Source organism: Ovis aries, chromosome 8 (assembly GCF_016772045.2).
Source record: "Ovis aries strain OAR_USU_Benz2616 breed Rambouillet chromosome 8, ARS-UI_Ramb_v3.0, whole genome shotgun sequence".
NCBI lineage: Eukaryota > Metazoa > Chordata > Mammalia > Artiodactyla > Bovidae > Ovis > Ovis aries.
Window position 1 is genome coordinate 15,465,711 of NC_056061.1, and position 17,239 is coordinate 15,482,949.

The 17,239-nt window shown below is 36.9% G+C and overlaps 1 protein-coding gene across 2 annotated transcripts in view; it reads right to left on the reverse strand.

Moving 5' to 3' along the window:
- Nucleotides 1–1,313: 1,313 nt before the first annotated feature.
- CLVS2 (clavesin 2) overlaps nt 1,314–17,239 on the reverse strand; it is an 84,835-nt gene continuing 68,909 nt past the window's right edge. For both annotated transcript variants that reach the window (XM_012182487.4, XM_004011150.5), the window contains exon 6: nt 1,314–10,769. In XM_012182487.4, the coding sequence (XP_012037877.1) occupies nt 10,682–10,769 (88 nt within the window). In that variant the 3' untranslated portion in view covers nt 1,314–10,681. The remainder of the gene's footprint in view (nt 10,770–17,239) is intronic.

Consider the following 17,239-nt stretch of genomic DNA (forward strand, 5'->3'; position numbering starts at 1 on the left):
AAATACACCCAAACCCACCCAAGAAAACCGTACATCTATGGTTCTCCCTGTGGATAAGGGAAAGTAACCTATTAAATGGAAAAATTAAATTGCTCAGTCCATCAGGACTCATTTATCTTTGGTTCTTTAGTCTTCTTTTCTGATGAAAATTCATGCTTATGTTTCACTCATAATAAATTAAAGCAGTATGGAATTTCCCTTAAAAGTGACAAAACTGAGGAGGAGCCGGCACCGCTGGATGATCCTGAAAGGCAGGTTGCAAGATGCATTTTCTGTGAGCATGGGCAACCCCGGCAACCACTGCCAGTGCTGAGAAGAAAAGAAGAAACTGAAGAATCCTGATCGCCATCCCCAGATAGCATGGATATAGAAAGATTATATTGTATTTTTCCATGAAGAGTAAGGGGCCAGATTAACAAGAGGATATATAATGAGATCTAGCTCATGTTTTTGGTACAAGTATTGTCCTATTTCACAGTTGAGGAAACAAGAGTGCCAGAAAGTGTTAGTTGCTCAGTGGTGTCTGATTCTTTGTGATCCCATAGGCTGTAGCCTGCCAGGCTCCTTTGTCCATGGAATTCTCTAGGCAAGAATACTGGAGTGGGTAACCATTCCCTTCTCCAGGGGATCTTCCTGACCCAGAGATCAAACCCAAGTCTCCCGCACCTCGGCATATTCTTTACCATCTGAGCCTCCAGGGAAGCCCAGAGTGCCAGAGAGGACACAAATTAAACTAGTAAGTCTTCATTGTACTCACACCACTAACTGACAGTATATAATTTTGCTTATCTGCTTTTTGTATGACTTCTCCCCTAGAATGAGACTTTCAGATGGTCACAGGCTTGGTTTTGTTTACTTCTGTACCTGTGGAGCCTAGGACAGTACCTGGGACAGAATAAGTGCTCAATAAATGTTTGTTAATGTTAAAAATGAAATGAACTGAAATCATCATCCAGTCCATTCCACTGCTTCAGGGGAGGACTTTATAACTAACACTGGCTTGGAGATACTCTGTCATTCCAGAAGTCACTAAGTTCTTTCTAGTGACTTGTTGTTTATAACAATCTCATAAAGTGTATTTGATTGAGTCAACAATAAATTCAAAATAACATTACAATATGCCCAGATGTTTAAAGTCTTTTTAAAAGTATTTTATACTTTCAAATACTAACACCAGCTTCATGCCTCCATGTTTAATGACAAATGTATTATTCATAGCTATTTGATATGATGTGTCTTCTAAATTTACAGAAATTTAGCTTATGATGAAAAGATTTAAAGGGCTACACACATTCACATTTCAGAATCCGAAATTTCATTTGGCAACATTTTATTTAACAGAAGTCCATTTGTCCTCAGAAATCAACAAAGGCATGAAATAATCTAGACATTAAATGAAACATTGATACTATGGGCTTAAGAATATAATAAAAAGTGACCTACTTTGTAAAATTTCTACGTGCATTAAACAGTGAATGTAACTAATACATTTATCAAAGAACATATTGTTAGGATTACATCATAAAAATAATCCATGAAAAAAATAAAATTGAGTAGAAAACAACACAACCTATAGTATCTTTCATACTCTGTATGTACTGAGCTTGAACTCTTTATCTCTGAAGTGGTACTAAACACATTCTTGAAGACTGACAAAATAGAGGCCACACAGGCAAACGGCTTCCACTGTACAGACTGTCAAGGATATAAACACAAGAAAATCCTGCCTCGTTTCTGAGCAGGAGCCATTCAGTCTCTTCTCCCTAGAAGATTTTCCAAACCATCCATTAACCCTGAATGCCATATTTTTAAGTAATTGACAAGAAACATGATCAACACTGAGTATCAGTGCACACAATATCCACCAAAAAGTCACTAAAGACTGGTTGTCTTCTGAAAACAGTCAAATATCTATATTTTTCAACTTCTAGTTCCTTCTTCAACACCACTTACCAACCTTTTATTTTCAGTGTCTTCTTAACAGAAGTCCTGGGAGAAAATTATAAACCTGTTGGATTGAATTACTGTAATGTAGGAAAAGTTGTAGTGGAAGAAAAGAAATAGAATCAGTTTAGTGAGAATAAAATAAACTGCAAAGGATAAAAGTTAAAACTTGTCATACCAAGAACCAATATATAAGATATATGTTTACTAAAACTATGAGGAAATCTGTCAAAATAGTAAAAAAAAAAAAAAAAAAAAAGGTTGGAGGGATTGTTAAGGACCAAAAATGTGATTGTAAAATTCAGAAAACAGTATCTGCAAGTGAAATACAGAGGTGAAGGGAGAAAGTTGGAAATCCAGCTAGAATATATAAGCTTGATCAATTCCTGTCATGTGGTGTCAGGACAGTGAAAAATATGGAAAGATATTGAATATAAAACCCAGTTGCGATAAGACTTCTGTTAAGAGGGTTCATAGATTAAGTGGTTGCAATATATAGATTTCTAGATAAGAAGATTTCGAAACATAAAAGAGCTTCCTCATTTATCTTATTTATTGTTTCAGAGGAAGGATGATCATAACCTATTTCCTCCTCCTCTTTTCCTTTCCAGTAAAAGTAAGTATATATGCATATTCTCTTAATCTTTCTTTCATATTGAACATTCTTCAGTTTTTAAAGATTGGAATTAACTACAGCAATCAACTAAGAACAATTTGCTATTGTTTTGAGTTCAAAATGACTTTTCATCTGAGGTATCCTGTAGTCTCTCCAGGTATAAATATAAGCCATGATTATTTAGACACAACATTTAATGATCTTAGATAAAGCTTCCAAAGATGAAGCTCATAAACTGATATAAAACTTAGGCCCTGGGGTGGAAACCAGATTTGGGAGAAAAGGGAATGTAATTCTTGGTTCATGATTCCACCATCATCAAAGAGGTGAAATTCTCACTTTGATGATGAATTAAAAAAAAAAAATTCTTAAAAAAAAAGATCCCTTCTCAAATGTATACTACCAGCTAATATATAACGAGCTGAAACAACAAATTAAGATATTCATGCAATCTTCTTGGATTTGCTACTAAATTCCAGGCACTATTCAAGGCACTGGTAATGCAATGGTAAAGAAGACAGACAAAAACCCCTGCCTGTGTGGAGTTCATAGGCTATTAGAGGAAAATGTAAAGTGACCAAAATAAATAAGCTTTATGGCGTATTAGGAGGTGATAAAAGCTATGGAGAAGAAATAGAGCAGAAAAAAAAATGTGAAGAATCAAAGGGCCATGTAGTTTTAAACAGGGAAATCCAGAGAGTTCTAAGAAGGTGATATTTGAGCAAAGATCTTAAGGAGATGAGGGGAAAAGTTACAGGGATATCTGGTGGAAAGAGGCAGGAGCAACAGAGAGTGAAAGTTTTGAAATGGAGGAATGCTTGACAAGTTCCTAGAATTGCAAGGATGACAGGGAGATAATAAAGAGTAGATGAAAGTTCAAGAGATGACCTAAGAAAAATCAAGGTCAGAGTGAAAGAGTACAGTGTCTAGAGCTTCAGAAGCAAAAAATTACTTAACAATTATGTTGGCGTTGTGTAGGTCATGATGCCAGCCCAATCAGAAAATATGTGCTTCAGCTATTCTGGTGCTTACAAACTTTCTATCAATCCTCAAACATCAATGTAAGGACCCTGGTTTTTACTCTTACAGAGGGTTTTTAGAAGAATGAAATCACCTGAGCTCATCCGTGCTAATGTGTTAGAAATTGACCCTAGGGGGCAATTTCAGATTATTATTCCAGGTGGGAAGTGAGGTCTTGGAGCAAGGTACTGATGATACAGTTTAGAGAAGTAGACACAGTATGCAAACTATGAGCTAGCAGATTGGATGTGGTTCTGAGATTTTTTTAAAAAGAGAGAGAAAGGATGACTATAAAATTTTAAGCCCTAGAAACTGGAAGATGAGGACTGACTTAGTGAGATGGGAAGGTTATAAAGAGGAAGCAGGTTCAGGATAAAGAAATTTAGTTTCGTCCGTGTTAAATGCGGTATTCCATTAAATATCCAAATGAAATGTTTAGATACATGGATTCAACAGAAAGGATATTACCAGTCTTCTCCATGAATCCCAGATACAAAGAACATTTAATAATTTTCTAGCAATAAAGTCTTACTATATGTATTTTAAAAATTTTAGGACTTATAAATCAGCATGCACATATTTCAGTCCTACGCAACTGAGTGAATTGTGTTTTTGTGTGTATAATGCAACACTTTTTTTTCCCGAAAAGATTACAAAGCATATACAGTTTCCAGTGGATACTTTTATGTTTCCAGTTAGAAAAATGGGAATAAGAGCATCTATGTGTGCTAAGTCGACTGAGTCGTGTCCTAGGGACTATAGCCCACCAGGCTCCTCTGTCCATGGAATTCTCCTGGCAAGAATACTGAAGTGGGTTGCCATTTCTGCCTCCAGGGGGGTCTTTCCTACCCAGGGATTGAACCCATGTCTTCTGCAGCTCCTACATTGCAGGTGGATTCTTTAAGGCTGAGCCCCTGGGGAAGCTAAAGGGGAATAAGAGTATATTTTATCTTCAGAGAAAAGTGATTACTCAGAGATAAGGGTTTTGGTGCTGCTACACATCACCGCCCTGCCCATCATGTCCCCATGCCCTCTTTTCTTGATATTTAACTCTTGATATCAGAAACTCTTGACATTTTGAAGTCATCTTCTGTATTTAGAATGAATGCTACAGTTAATGCACTTCTAGGCGACAAGAAGTGCAGGCTGCATCTCTGGCTTTTTTAGTATTCTCTGGTTGCCTGCATTTATTCCCATCAGAATGTTCCAGTAGCTGCTAGAAAACTTGGGCTTCTCCTGACAGAGCTGGGGAAACAGGCAACTCTAAGAGACATGATAACCTCAAAAGTTGGGCGCAAGAAAATCATCTGCATCTGAGCTAAAGTCATACATCAGTTATAAAGGTTTCCGGATGTCTCTTCCTCTCATTAGATGATTCTTCATCCACAGATAGGATAAACGAGGAAACTCACAGAAGACACAACTGTGCATTTATTGAGTAGGCATTTTTTTCAAGTTAAACTGAAAATTTTATTTTACTTAATATTTTGAACCAGAATTATTTTTATAGGATTTATTTAAATTAATGCTTTTATAATTAGTTTCTTGTTTAATCCAGTAACTTTGCATGAAAATGCTATTTTACTGATTGATCATTCCCACTGCTCCATGAGACTTAGAAGTTAACTTTCTTCTTTCAAGCTCTCCTTTGAAGACTTATCTAGAAGTTACAACATACTGAAAATGTAATTTTGATGAAACTGTGGTTTTCCCTTTAACCCCAAACATAGAAGTATCAGAAAATTTCAGGTGTTCTAACCAAAATGGCTAACTACAATTTCTCGCAAAATGAAATTACTGTTGTCCGTTTTTAGATGACATTTTAGAAATCTCCATTTCACAGATGCAACAGATCCAAACTACAAAATTCAACATTTACCATATGCAAAATAAAGGCTTTTTTAAAAGCAGAAATGTATATTTATTCAAAATTATATCATTTATAATATTGTATTATAACAAACAACTCCTTCAAAAGGTCAAAGGTAGTTGAGCCAGATAGTAAAGAGTATGCTTAGTAGTGTTCTTATTTAATCTGGACAGTTTTGAAAACAAAAACTACTTAGGTTGGAAAGTTTCATTTATCTTTTACAAAAATATGAAAACTGAAAGACTGAGTGAGAAACAAGACAAAGCTTTGAACCTCTGTTATATGTAAACCAATTATAATTCATTGCAATTTTTTAATATGGTTTAGGATTTGTTTACTCTTAATTGTTCTGTTAAAGTTTATTTTGATTCTCATCTAGGTCCCTCTCATTCACCACAAAAACTAATTTTGACAGAATAAATGCATCAGCATCATTAAGGACAAAAATATATGCAAGAAACTTGAAACTTAGTCAAATACTGACCAAACACCGTCTAAACGTAACAATATCCACTATTTATTATAAAAGTGCATTTATTGTATTTAATACCTATACTTATTTGGTTTCTAAATATATCTTTTTATTTCAACAGTACCATTTGCACTCCTTTAAAAAAATAGTACAACTTGGGTGTTTCAGTCCAGTGAATTACTATTTTATATTTTTTTTCTGTGGTACAGGGGAATAAATTTCTACACAGCACAGAATAGATTCCACAGTATTATGTCCATGTGTGGGGCTAACCTATAGATATTTACAAAATAAAAACTTCAATTCATGAAAAAAATTATATTCTTTAAGATGAGATATAATAATGTTTCAAAGCCAAGCCTTCTTTTATATTTTATATTTTCTCCCTTTCACTATTTATTAATAGTGCTGGATATGCGTGTGTGTGCTGGGTCATGTCTGACTCTTTGCGACCTCATGGACTATACCCCACCAGGCTCTTCTGTCTGTGGAATTTTCCAGGCAAGAATACTGGTAACACTGCTAACTAGTTCTAATAACATATCAGAAAGTAGTTTTCTCAACTAAAGCAAAAATTTAAAAAAAAAATCCTTTTCATTGCTAAAGATAATTACACATGCTACCCACCTAGCCAATCCTCTATGTTTGTTCTAATATATTTTAGATAATCTGCTGATTCTTACATGATCTAATAGCCTCATAATTTTAAAATGTATCACTGTTTCTTAGACCATATATCTATAATATCTATATAGCACATATAAAATGGAACATTTGCCTATTAGCTGACTGATGCAAAAAATATAAATACCAAATCTGAACGTTCACACATCATACCAGAGCTCTGCTCCATTTATTTTGTGTGTTGAAAATCATTCTGAAAAAGCCTCATAACTGAAAGCTATGTTTCAAGTAATCATCAATAAATACATAACAAATAAGAAGCCAAATAGATATTATTAACCAGCCAAACCAGCTAGACACTTAAACAACAGAGGACGTACAACTTTTCAGCAGGTTTTCTTGATAGAACTTCTGTAAAGGTATGTCCATATGCTTTGGGGTTATTTGTAGAAGAAAAGGAAGTCTGTTCCTAAAGACACACTGCCATGGCCCCAAGTTTCTTTTTGTGACAAGTCGTAAACATATTTCTTGATATCTAAAACAACTCTGCATTTTCTGGATGCCTTAGAGGGCCTCTGTTTCCTCAGGAACATTACAGAAACTTCAAATGTTTAATTTAACAATGTGACCTAGTTAATATTAAAGAGAAACCAGCTGCTTGGCTTTCCTGCTTATGACTGTGTGAATTTCCAGTATTGTAAAGAAAATAGGGATTTTACATGGACTTAAGGAATGCCCTGTAAACCATTATTGAAATAAAAGTAATCATGAATGCTCATTTCAAAAAGTTGCTTGCAAAACTCAATTTAATACTGTATTTTTCTTTGTCAATAATGTTTTCAAGTTACTATATTGAACTTACACAATAAAGACTCAATACTATACAAGAAAGCTCAAAGCAAGACCTCAAATATCCTTCAAATGATATCTGTATTTCACCCTTATAATAGAGATGCATGTATTTACTTTTTGGAAGAGAGAACAAATAGAATCCATATTCTAGTATCACTGCTTTATTCCATTTTAAAAGAGGCACTTCATATTTCTTAGAGGATATTTTTATGATAATCTCTTCCTTTAAAAATATCAGTCAAAAATGTGTGCAAATACCACTGAAAACATAAGGAAGCTACTTATTTTTAACCAGCTTTGGAAGCAGCTGCCCCTGAAAAATTGGAGAAAATAAATATTACCAGATGTAGAAGGTAAGGAAGGCTGAGTGAAGGGAGTAAATGAATTACTGGCCTATTCCAAATCAAATGTGATGATTCTTTGACATCTACAAAGTTTAAGTAACAAGATAACTGAAAAGGAAAAGCACAGCTGTCAAAATAGAGAGGCAAATCATTAGGGCAAACAGCGTAGTGTTTGTGTCTGTGTATGAGTGGGGATGTACTATCTCAAGCAAATCGAAAGAATATAAGGGTGCTTATTTATTAAGTACTAGAGTGGGTTGCCGTTTCCTTCTTCAGGGGGTCTTCCCAGCCCAGGAACTGAACCAAGGTCTCCCACACTGTGGGCAGATGCTTTACCCGCTGAGCCACCAGGGAAGCCCCATTTATTAAGTTATGTAACATTAAACATAACCACATACCACAGAAAATCATGAGGAAAAAGAAAACTCCTATATGGTGTCAGTTAGCTGGTGCTGAGGGGAAAATTCATAAAGTTGATCAAATGTTCTATAAGCAGCTTTAAAAGATTACTGAAAGGTTTTTTTTTTTCAGGCTGCAGATATCATAGGCAGACTGAACTAGATACAGCAATTTCAAATACAAGATTGTTGTCATTTGTTCAGGCATTTAAAAATATTTTACACAACCCAGACAACTCTCAATTGCTCATTTGAAGGAGCAACGCCAATGCAGGTTCCAAACGTCGGGTAGTGACAGAGTGTGAATGACACTTATACGTGGGTAGGTATACATATAAAATCTGCCTTCCGAGTTATTTTTATATATGACAGGGTAAAAAAGCCGGCTATGCTGGTTGACATCCGAAGCTGGTAGAATTCTGAATTTGGCAATAAATGGTGCATATCAAAGAAACTCATGAAAATGAAGAGCTGACTGGCCTTCTGAACTTAGTTGTTTCATTTTATTCCAATGCATCATACTGTCTAACACCTGCTTGTACAGTATATAGAGCCCAGGGCTAAAAAATGTACGACGCCAAGTAGGAAAAAAACATAAGAACACCTTTGGTCAGGGTTCTTAGAAAGATTAGAGTTACTGTGGCTTTTTCTTCCAGTGCATTCCGATCTCTACAACATTTATGGGTAGAGCAGAGGACCTGACTCATTATTCTTCTGCACTTGACTGGAGGTTGGCATTTTAAAGGTATCTTTCATTCATAACATCTATGTGTATTTATGTATTTTTACAAACACTAGACAGTTCATTGGTGACACAGCAGAATCATGTGTTGATATTAATTTTAAGATTCTGGGCTCCAGAATTATAACTGGACCTTTTAAAGCTTTTGGCTAAAAAGTATATAAAGGCTGCTACATGCCTTTATTTCTGTTGCTTTCCATAAGTTCCTTGAGATTTTTTTCTTTCAAGACAATATCTTAATGGTTAAGCCTCAGTCTCAAAAATTACCACTCTGAAAGGGTGGTAAGAATCTTGCTTTTTCACACTAGAATTTGAAATTTAAAGTTAAATTTTTCAAATGTGCTATCCTTGCAAAATTTTTGTGAAAAGAAAACTTTAACATAAGGATTCCAAATCTAGATTTAAACTATAACATAGACTCTCAGATGCCCTCAGAAGCTTGCATTATGTCTCCTAGATGCAATATGTTCTTAAAATCTTTTCTGAGAAGAAAATGTGTATTTCCAGGATCATTAGGATAATTAACCTGCATTTGAAAAAAAACAGTATTATTCTCTGTCACCTGATACTGCCTATGCTATGTTGAGACCTGTTGTGTTTTTTTTTGAAGAAAAAATATATTTCACTGACATGGCACAGATACAAGATTGCATTACAAATTAAATTGAATTCCCTTAAATAAATTCACAGGAAGTCTGTTTCACAATACCTCATTTTCATTAACTTTAGTGGAAGTGGTTTTCCAGAGTTAACATCTCAGACAATAATCTATAACATCTCTAAGACCATTGAATATGCATGATTTATTTTATAAGCCTGTCACATCACAGATTTACCAAAGCTCAGTAAAAATATATATGTGTGTGTGTGTGTGAATATATATATTTTTTCAACCAGCCACAAGAATTAGAAATTAGCCCCTTATCAGTACTTGGCAACTTTTCTGTTCAAAATTAGCTGTCAAACACTACTCAAGTATTGGTTCTCTTTCTCTTGGTCAAAGAGTTTTTCGGGATAAAGTTCTTAAATTACACCAGACAGGCATACAATGGGATCTTGAGTCAAGGACACAGTGTGAAGATAGCAGTTTATAAAGAATCCACTCTCTTTCAGAATTCCACGTCTTACTTTGGGGAACATATATTTTCACAAGACTCCAGGAACTAAACAACATAGAAGAGTTCAAGTGTTGAGTTTACCAGGTTATTTGCCATTTCTTGCCTCTCAAATTCAAGGCCAGTGATAGTCACTAGGGTACATTTTCTGTGAACTGAAAATCCCTAGACAGGAAATACATTTATCATAATAATTTCCTAGAATCATTTAGCTCCCTGTGCCCATTAAACGTACATTTGAGTATGACAGAGAGTTTCAGAGGAAAACAATGAAACAATCACTATGATAGCTGAAATATGGCTCCATAGGAAACAGGGCTACATTTAATTACCTTCGATTGTTTATGTATCTTTTCTGGTCTTGTTACAGTTCATATCACTGGCATGGACTCAGAAGCCAATCTTCCAGTTTAAGTTACTACTAAAATTTACAAACTTGACGTGAAGATTACATTGTATTTACAAAGAACTTGGCACTTACAGAATAAATTATTGACTTTTCTTTAAATCTAGACCAGGGCACCCATGGTTCAGGCAAATGGGAAAGCCTGATACCTTATTATATATTCTGCTACATTAACATGAATAAATACGTTTCCAGCTGGTAATTCATCCACAGCGCTGGCCCTGGTGCTGAAAACATGTACCTTCCGTTTCTAATCCATGGAGAGGGTAGAGAAGCTATCAGTCCAGAGAGAGCAAAGGTTGCATGTTTTCTTCCTCATTTTTATCCATGCGTTTTAGCACTGTAGGATCCACAACTGATTGGGATCTGGAAATGATAAAGCCAATGTCAGCACGTTACTACCAAACAATCATTCTCTTCTCTGTCTTTTCTCCTTTATTACTTCTCTCTTTGATGTGGATTAACTTCTACATCAAGGGATTTATGAACAGAGAATGCCACACATTGAGAGAGATTGTTTCAGAGGAAGCAACCCCCTCTGGCCTCGAAATACAATAGTGCACAACAGAGGATTCTAAATACACAATAACAGGCTTAAGTCTCATCTTTACAATCAAGAAGAGCCTTTTCTTTGAGACTGAGAACTTCTAGTACAGGACTGACGTATTCCAAGAGGACATCACTAAAAGGGGAAATGATTATGGTGAATTTACCATTATAAGAAATAAAGTAGAAATAATAGGAGCCTTGATTTCTGGCTTAAAGGGCTTACGAAACAACTTCAGCGGGAATGTGCATTTTTAACCATCTTTTCTTTTAATACATAACGAGCACATTAGGAGAAAATCAATATTTCAATATGAGTTTTGTTAAATTTTCCACTAAAACATCTGAATAAAATCAATCTTATTCTTGAAAATCTATGAAACGCTTTAAAACTTTAAAAAAGTTTAAAACTTTAAAAACCTCTCTTATTTAGGCAGCAGTACTTCACTATTAGAGAAACAAATAATGTGAAAACCCTTACATATGCTTTTGATAGCAGGTGGGAATTACATCTTAATTCATCATCAGGAAACAACACTGAGAAGGAGGAAAGTCAATGAAATGTGCTACTGTGGTGGCAGGAAGCTGCCATCTTAATGGCTACGGCATTAAAGAAGCAGCCGTCCTTTTAAATTCCTCCTCCGTAATGAATTTTTCCCCTGCTGCTGCATTCCAGCCATTTGGCTATTGCTGAGACAATATGCGTCTTAGTAGACCTCATTAACTTTCAAAAAGAAAGACTATAAGTGAAAATACAACCACATATGCTAATGAAAAAGAACAGCAATGGAAGGAATTATCAAAGCAAAAATAATTACAAGATTAACTGATAAATCGACTCTTTCATTTAAGTAAACTTAAATTCATTTCTAAAGAGAGAATAAAGAGGAAGGTGAGAACAGTTATATCAGGAGGTTTATTTTCTAAGTCATTTTCACTGTTTTATCTCAGTAATAGGTATTAGATGCATAAATCAGAATGGAGAATAACCACAGTTGAATATGGTGTGTGTTTGTGTGTGTGTGTGTGTGCGCACGCGTGTGTCTGTGCAGGAGAGAAGGAAAGAGGGAAAGGAGCAATGATAATTTATCTTAGAACACAGTACATGAATAAAATACACTTTAACACAATTGACAATTGCATAAAATACTTAGTAATTAGACCTGTAACATTATTCTTCTTAGACTCAACTAAAATAGTTGGTTCCCCAAGATGAATCCATGCTAAAATATGCAGAGGTTCATTTAATGTCCTGCACTACGAGGGTTAACCTGACAACTATTGCCCACTGGGCTATAAGTTTCATAAGCAGGGACTTTGTCAGTGTCTCTCCTACAACAGACACAATGTGTGTCACAGAGTCTGTTACACAGCAGGATTTCAATGTCTTAATTCTTATCCAATAAATACTTTCCAAACTGAAAGAAGCTGGATGTCAAGCATTCAAACTGGAGAGTGATGAAGATAAAGCAATTTATCCTGTGAAGAAAAAAATTCTTTACAGAAAAGTTATTTTAAAATCTCATGAAGTATACAAATGTTGAGGTACATCCTAATAATATTAAGTACACGCTAAAGCTCTTCAGACAGCATAGAGTCTACACATTTAGCATTTGCTATGATGTTCTATTAAAACATACATTGTACACACACACACACACACACACACACACGTCTTATATATTGTTACTTTCCTTAACTACTTTGGTGGTTCAGGTGGTAAAGCGTCTGCCTGCAGTGCAGGAGACCTGGGTTCAATCCCTGGGTCAGGAGGATCCCCTGGAGAAGGCAATGGCCCCCCACTCCAGTACTCTTGTCTGGAAAATCCCATGAACGGAGGAGCCTGATAGGCTACAGTCCATGAGGTCGCAAAGAGTCAGACACGACTGAGCAACTTCACTTTCTTTCTTTCTTTCATGGCAATTTTAATAAAATATTTTAAATTGTAATGCACTACTCAAGCTGGGATTAACTTTCTAGTTTGTTTTTATCATGCACTACAGATGTTAGACTTGTCCGATTACGAACGCCGCTGGCTCCATATGCAGAGAAATTCCTCAATAAAGTAAGACAGAAAGAAACAATTTCTGATTAAGACTGTTTTGGTATTTAATTGTCCCAAGTGTCCTGTTGTTTTGTTTTAGTCTAAACTTTCTTTTTGCCCTCTTGTACAAAACAACAGGGTTATTTGTGCATGATTGGTTATTGAATTGGTCTTTTTCAACTACAACAGAGGAAGCTATCTGTCATTAACTCATGGTACGTCTTAGTCTCCAGGCTCTGCTGTCTTTCAATGAATAACTTTTTCCCATGAAAACCTGTAGTTTGACTTTTATTATCCAGGTATCATTTATTCATTTACTATGCATTTACAATATTGTGCTATATCTTAGTGCTTGAAAGACTCGATTTTGGACAGAAATGGATTCCAATTCCACTTCCTGTGATTAACTAGTTCCGTGACCAACTGGAGGCATTTGAATGTCCTAAGATTTTGTTCCCTTACTTGTGAAATGGGGAAAATAATATCTACATCATACAAATGTACTAAGGATCAAGTGCCATCAATAATGCATGCATAATCCCCAGCATTAATTCTGGCAAATAGCATATGGTAGCAGTTAAAGAAATGACTTACAGAATACTGCTGCCTGTGTTCCAATAATAGCATTGTGGCTTTGTAGCTATGGAGCATGTAGAAGTTACTTACCTTCTCTGTATCTGGGTTTCCTCATCAATAAGATGGATACAGTATCACCTTATTAGTCGTTTAGAAAAGCAAAGGAGTTGATATATACAAAACATTAGATAGAATTTGACAGGTAGTAACAATAGATGCTGAATATTATCTAATAAAGTGGAAGCACATATTACCCATAATCTAATGAGCTTTGTATTCTTTCACTTGATTACGCTATCTTTCCACAAATTTACACAAAACATAATCTTCCTATCACACTCAGTCACACAGTCATGTCCAACTTTCTGAGACCCCATGGACTGTAGCCCACCAGGCTGCTCTGTCCATGGGATTTTACAGGTGAGAATACTTCAGTGGGTTGCTATTTCTTCTTCCTATACAAGAGGCTGAATTCACCCAAAGGAACAGTTATCTACAACTCGTTTGTGAAGGAATGATTTTTTCCCCCCTCTCAATCTAAAAATGATATAAAACTGGAAAAGAAAAGGAAGGAAAGGTGGGATCCAGAAACAATTTTATCCCATCTTTGATGGGGAACTGCTATTCCCTGCCAAAGAGAAGATACAAATCACGTGAAACAACTCTCTTGATTTCATTCTTCAGGAGTTTTCAAATAGAACCATATAAGCTTCACAGGATGCAAAACCTCCACCAAACCAAGGGTGTCTGAAATTCCAACTGGCCCAAGTTAGAAGCAAGAAACTCGGGGTTGGGGACGTCATCACTCTATGAGCCAAGTCTGCAGGGGACAAAAATGGCCTAATTAATTGGAAAAGAGAAGCAGGATCCAAAAAGACTTCAAAAGGTGGATCGCCGGAACCAAATCTGACAAGATGATGTCAATCAATTAAAATAATGTGCTTAGAAGAAAGAGCTAAATATAGAAATAGAGGGTTATGAGGATAAAGGTGTAGAAGTAAGGAGACTAGTTTTAAGGAGCTCCACGTGAGTCAGCAATGCACCCTGGCAGCAGTGAGAACAACAGGAAACACAGGAAGCCAGGGAGGTCTACGCTGCAGAGCCAGGATTCTGGAACCTCAGCGGAAGTGGTGAGAGCATCAGATGTCACCTCTACCTTTCTAAACACTGCACTTAAAACGGGCCACTGACAGACAGGAGAGAACGCCTTCATTTGACTGGGACTTCGTGAGCATGCTTTGGGCACCACAGTCTACTCCAGGCACTGAAGATGCAGAAGAAAACAGGATAGACAAAGCCACTGAAGTCTCCCTGAAGCTTCCATGGCAGGATGAAAGGGATAAACAATGAAATCAAATCAATCATTTCACAGGCTAATAATGAGCTATACAGAAAATAAAGGAGATGATTGATTGGAAGTGGCCAGAAGGCACAGTAGAGCTTATTAAGACCTGGTGCCTAACCAAAAGACCTTCTGGAGGAGGTGACCTTTGATTGGGGCCAGCCATTGAAAGATAGAGGGAAAGGACATTCCAACCAGAGGCTGAAGGAGAATAAAGAAAACTGCTGTGTGTGAAAGGTGGAGAGAAAAGGGAGATAAACTTGGAGGAAAGAGGTAGGCAGAGTCAGATTACGCAGCCTATTGTAAGTCACAATATGAAATTGATTGTATGCCTTGTATAATTACCAGTCATTAAAAATTCAAAGCAGAGAAGTGAAACAAGCTGATTTACACTTTAAAAACATCATTTTGATTGACACATGGACAATAAATGGAGAAGGATAAGGGTAGAGGCAAAGACAGCAGGTAAGAAATTTTGGAGGAAGTGCAGGTGATGAGGATACAGCTAAGGCTGCAGAGGATACGGAGAGAAGTATGCTCAGAGGAAGGGACCGCGCTAGTTAACAAGTCACAGAAGGAGGGGCTGAAGGAAATAAGCATCACTGGCTGGCAAGCAAAAAACTGAGGACACCTATGAGAGCTGTCTCTGAATCCTCCTATAGCTCAGTTCTAGAGTGAGGGTGTTCTGTGTCACGCTGCCACAGAAGAGGAGAAAAGAGTTATATTCACAACGTGAAAGACTCTGTACCTCATAGACTGGAATCCTATTCCTTTACATATAAACTATGTGACTTTGGGGATACAAATATCTATTTAATAGGGTTGCTATGAAACTTAAATGAATTTTACCCCAAAAAAAGTACCTGGTAAGGGCTTAACTCAGGGCTTCCCTGGTGGCTCAGCTGGTAAAGAATCTGCCTGCAATGCAGGAGACCCTGGTTCAATTTCTGGGCTGGGAAGTTCCCCTGGAAAAGGGACAGGCTACCCACTCCAGTATTCTTGGGCTTCCCTGGTGGTTCAGATGGTAAAGAATCCACCTGCAATGCAGGAGACCTGGGTTCGATCCCTGGATTGGGAACATTCCCCTGGAGGACAGCATGACAACCTACTCCCGTATTCTTGCCTGGAGAATTCCCATGGACAGAGGAGCCTGGAGGGCTACAGTCCATGGGGTCGCAAAGAGTCGGACACGACTGAGCAACTAAGCACAGTACTCAAAGGCCTAACTCGCGAGAAGTTGGTAATAAGCGATAGATTGTAATAATTATCATTACTAGGATTTTTATTTTTATCAGAAGGAACCTATTCTTAGGCAATGGCTTTTAACCATTTTTGTCTTAGAAAACTTTGAGAATGTGATGAAATATGCCTTCTCTCCTGAAAAAGAATGCACTATAAACACAAACACACGCGTATATGTGTGTGTATATGTTAGCACTCAGTTGTGTCTAGCTATTTGTGACCCCATGGACTGTAGCCCACCAGGCTCCTCTGTCCGTGGAATTCTCCAGGCAAGAATACTGGAGTGGGTAGCCATTCCCTTCTCCAGATGTCCTTCACTGTAGACAGAAACTCTACCCTCTTAGCCACCAGGGAAATATATACACCCATATATATACACCCACACATATACACACACAGTTTTGAACACAACTTTTAGCACTTAACAGACTCCTTTGAGAGCCTATCAGTGAACCCTTTTAGCAGAGCATAAAACTCAAATTAGGAAGACTCGTTTTGAAGGGAAATGAGTTGAGAATCCCAAACTTCATTTAAACATAATCTTGTCGATTAATGGAAAAATTAAAGCTGGAGATGTCACTGACCTTCCCATTTTGTCCAAGTTGTGGAGCAATCTGGGAGAGAAAGGCATCACACACACACACACACACACACACACACACACACACCACACACACACACTAGCATCAGCAACAGCAACAAATAAAAGAGGTCAGTCTGAAATAATAGGGTTGTCACTGCATGAGTCAGTGGTAACTGAAAGACCACAAGACTGTCATCAGAGAAGGATGTGAGACAGTGTTGGGATGACATGTAAGATGCTCTTGGGTCCTCCCTGAACTAGGTGAAGAAAAATTGTAGGAGCTGTGGTTCCTAAGTTTCCAGGACGGGAAATCAACCGAGAAATAATATTTGTTGCCATTATCCAAATGAAGCCTGGGCTGGTACAGCCTGGGGTGGCATGAGAATTAGAAGTCTTCTGGTTTGCTACAGAATGTGAACACAGAGTCAGTTCTGCATTTGCGTCTGTCTAGCAACTCCCCTGCCCTCAATCACCAGTAGGCTATGGCAAGACATATGTTTTAT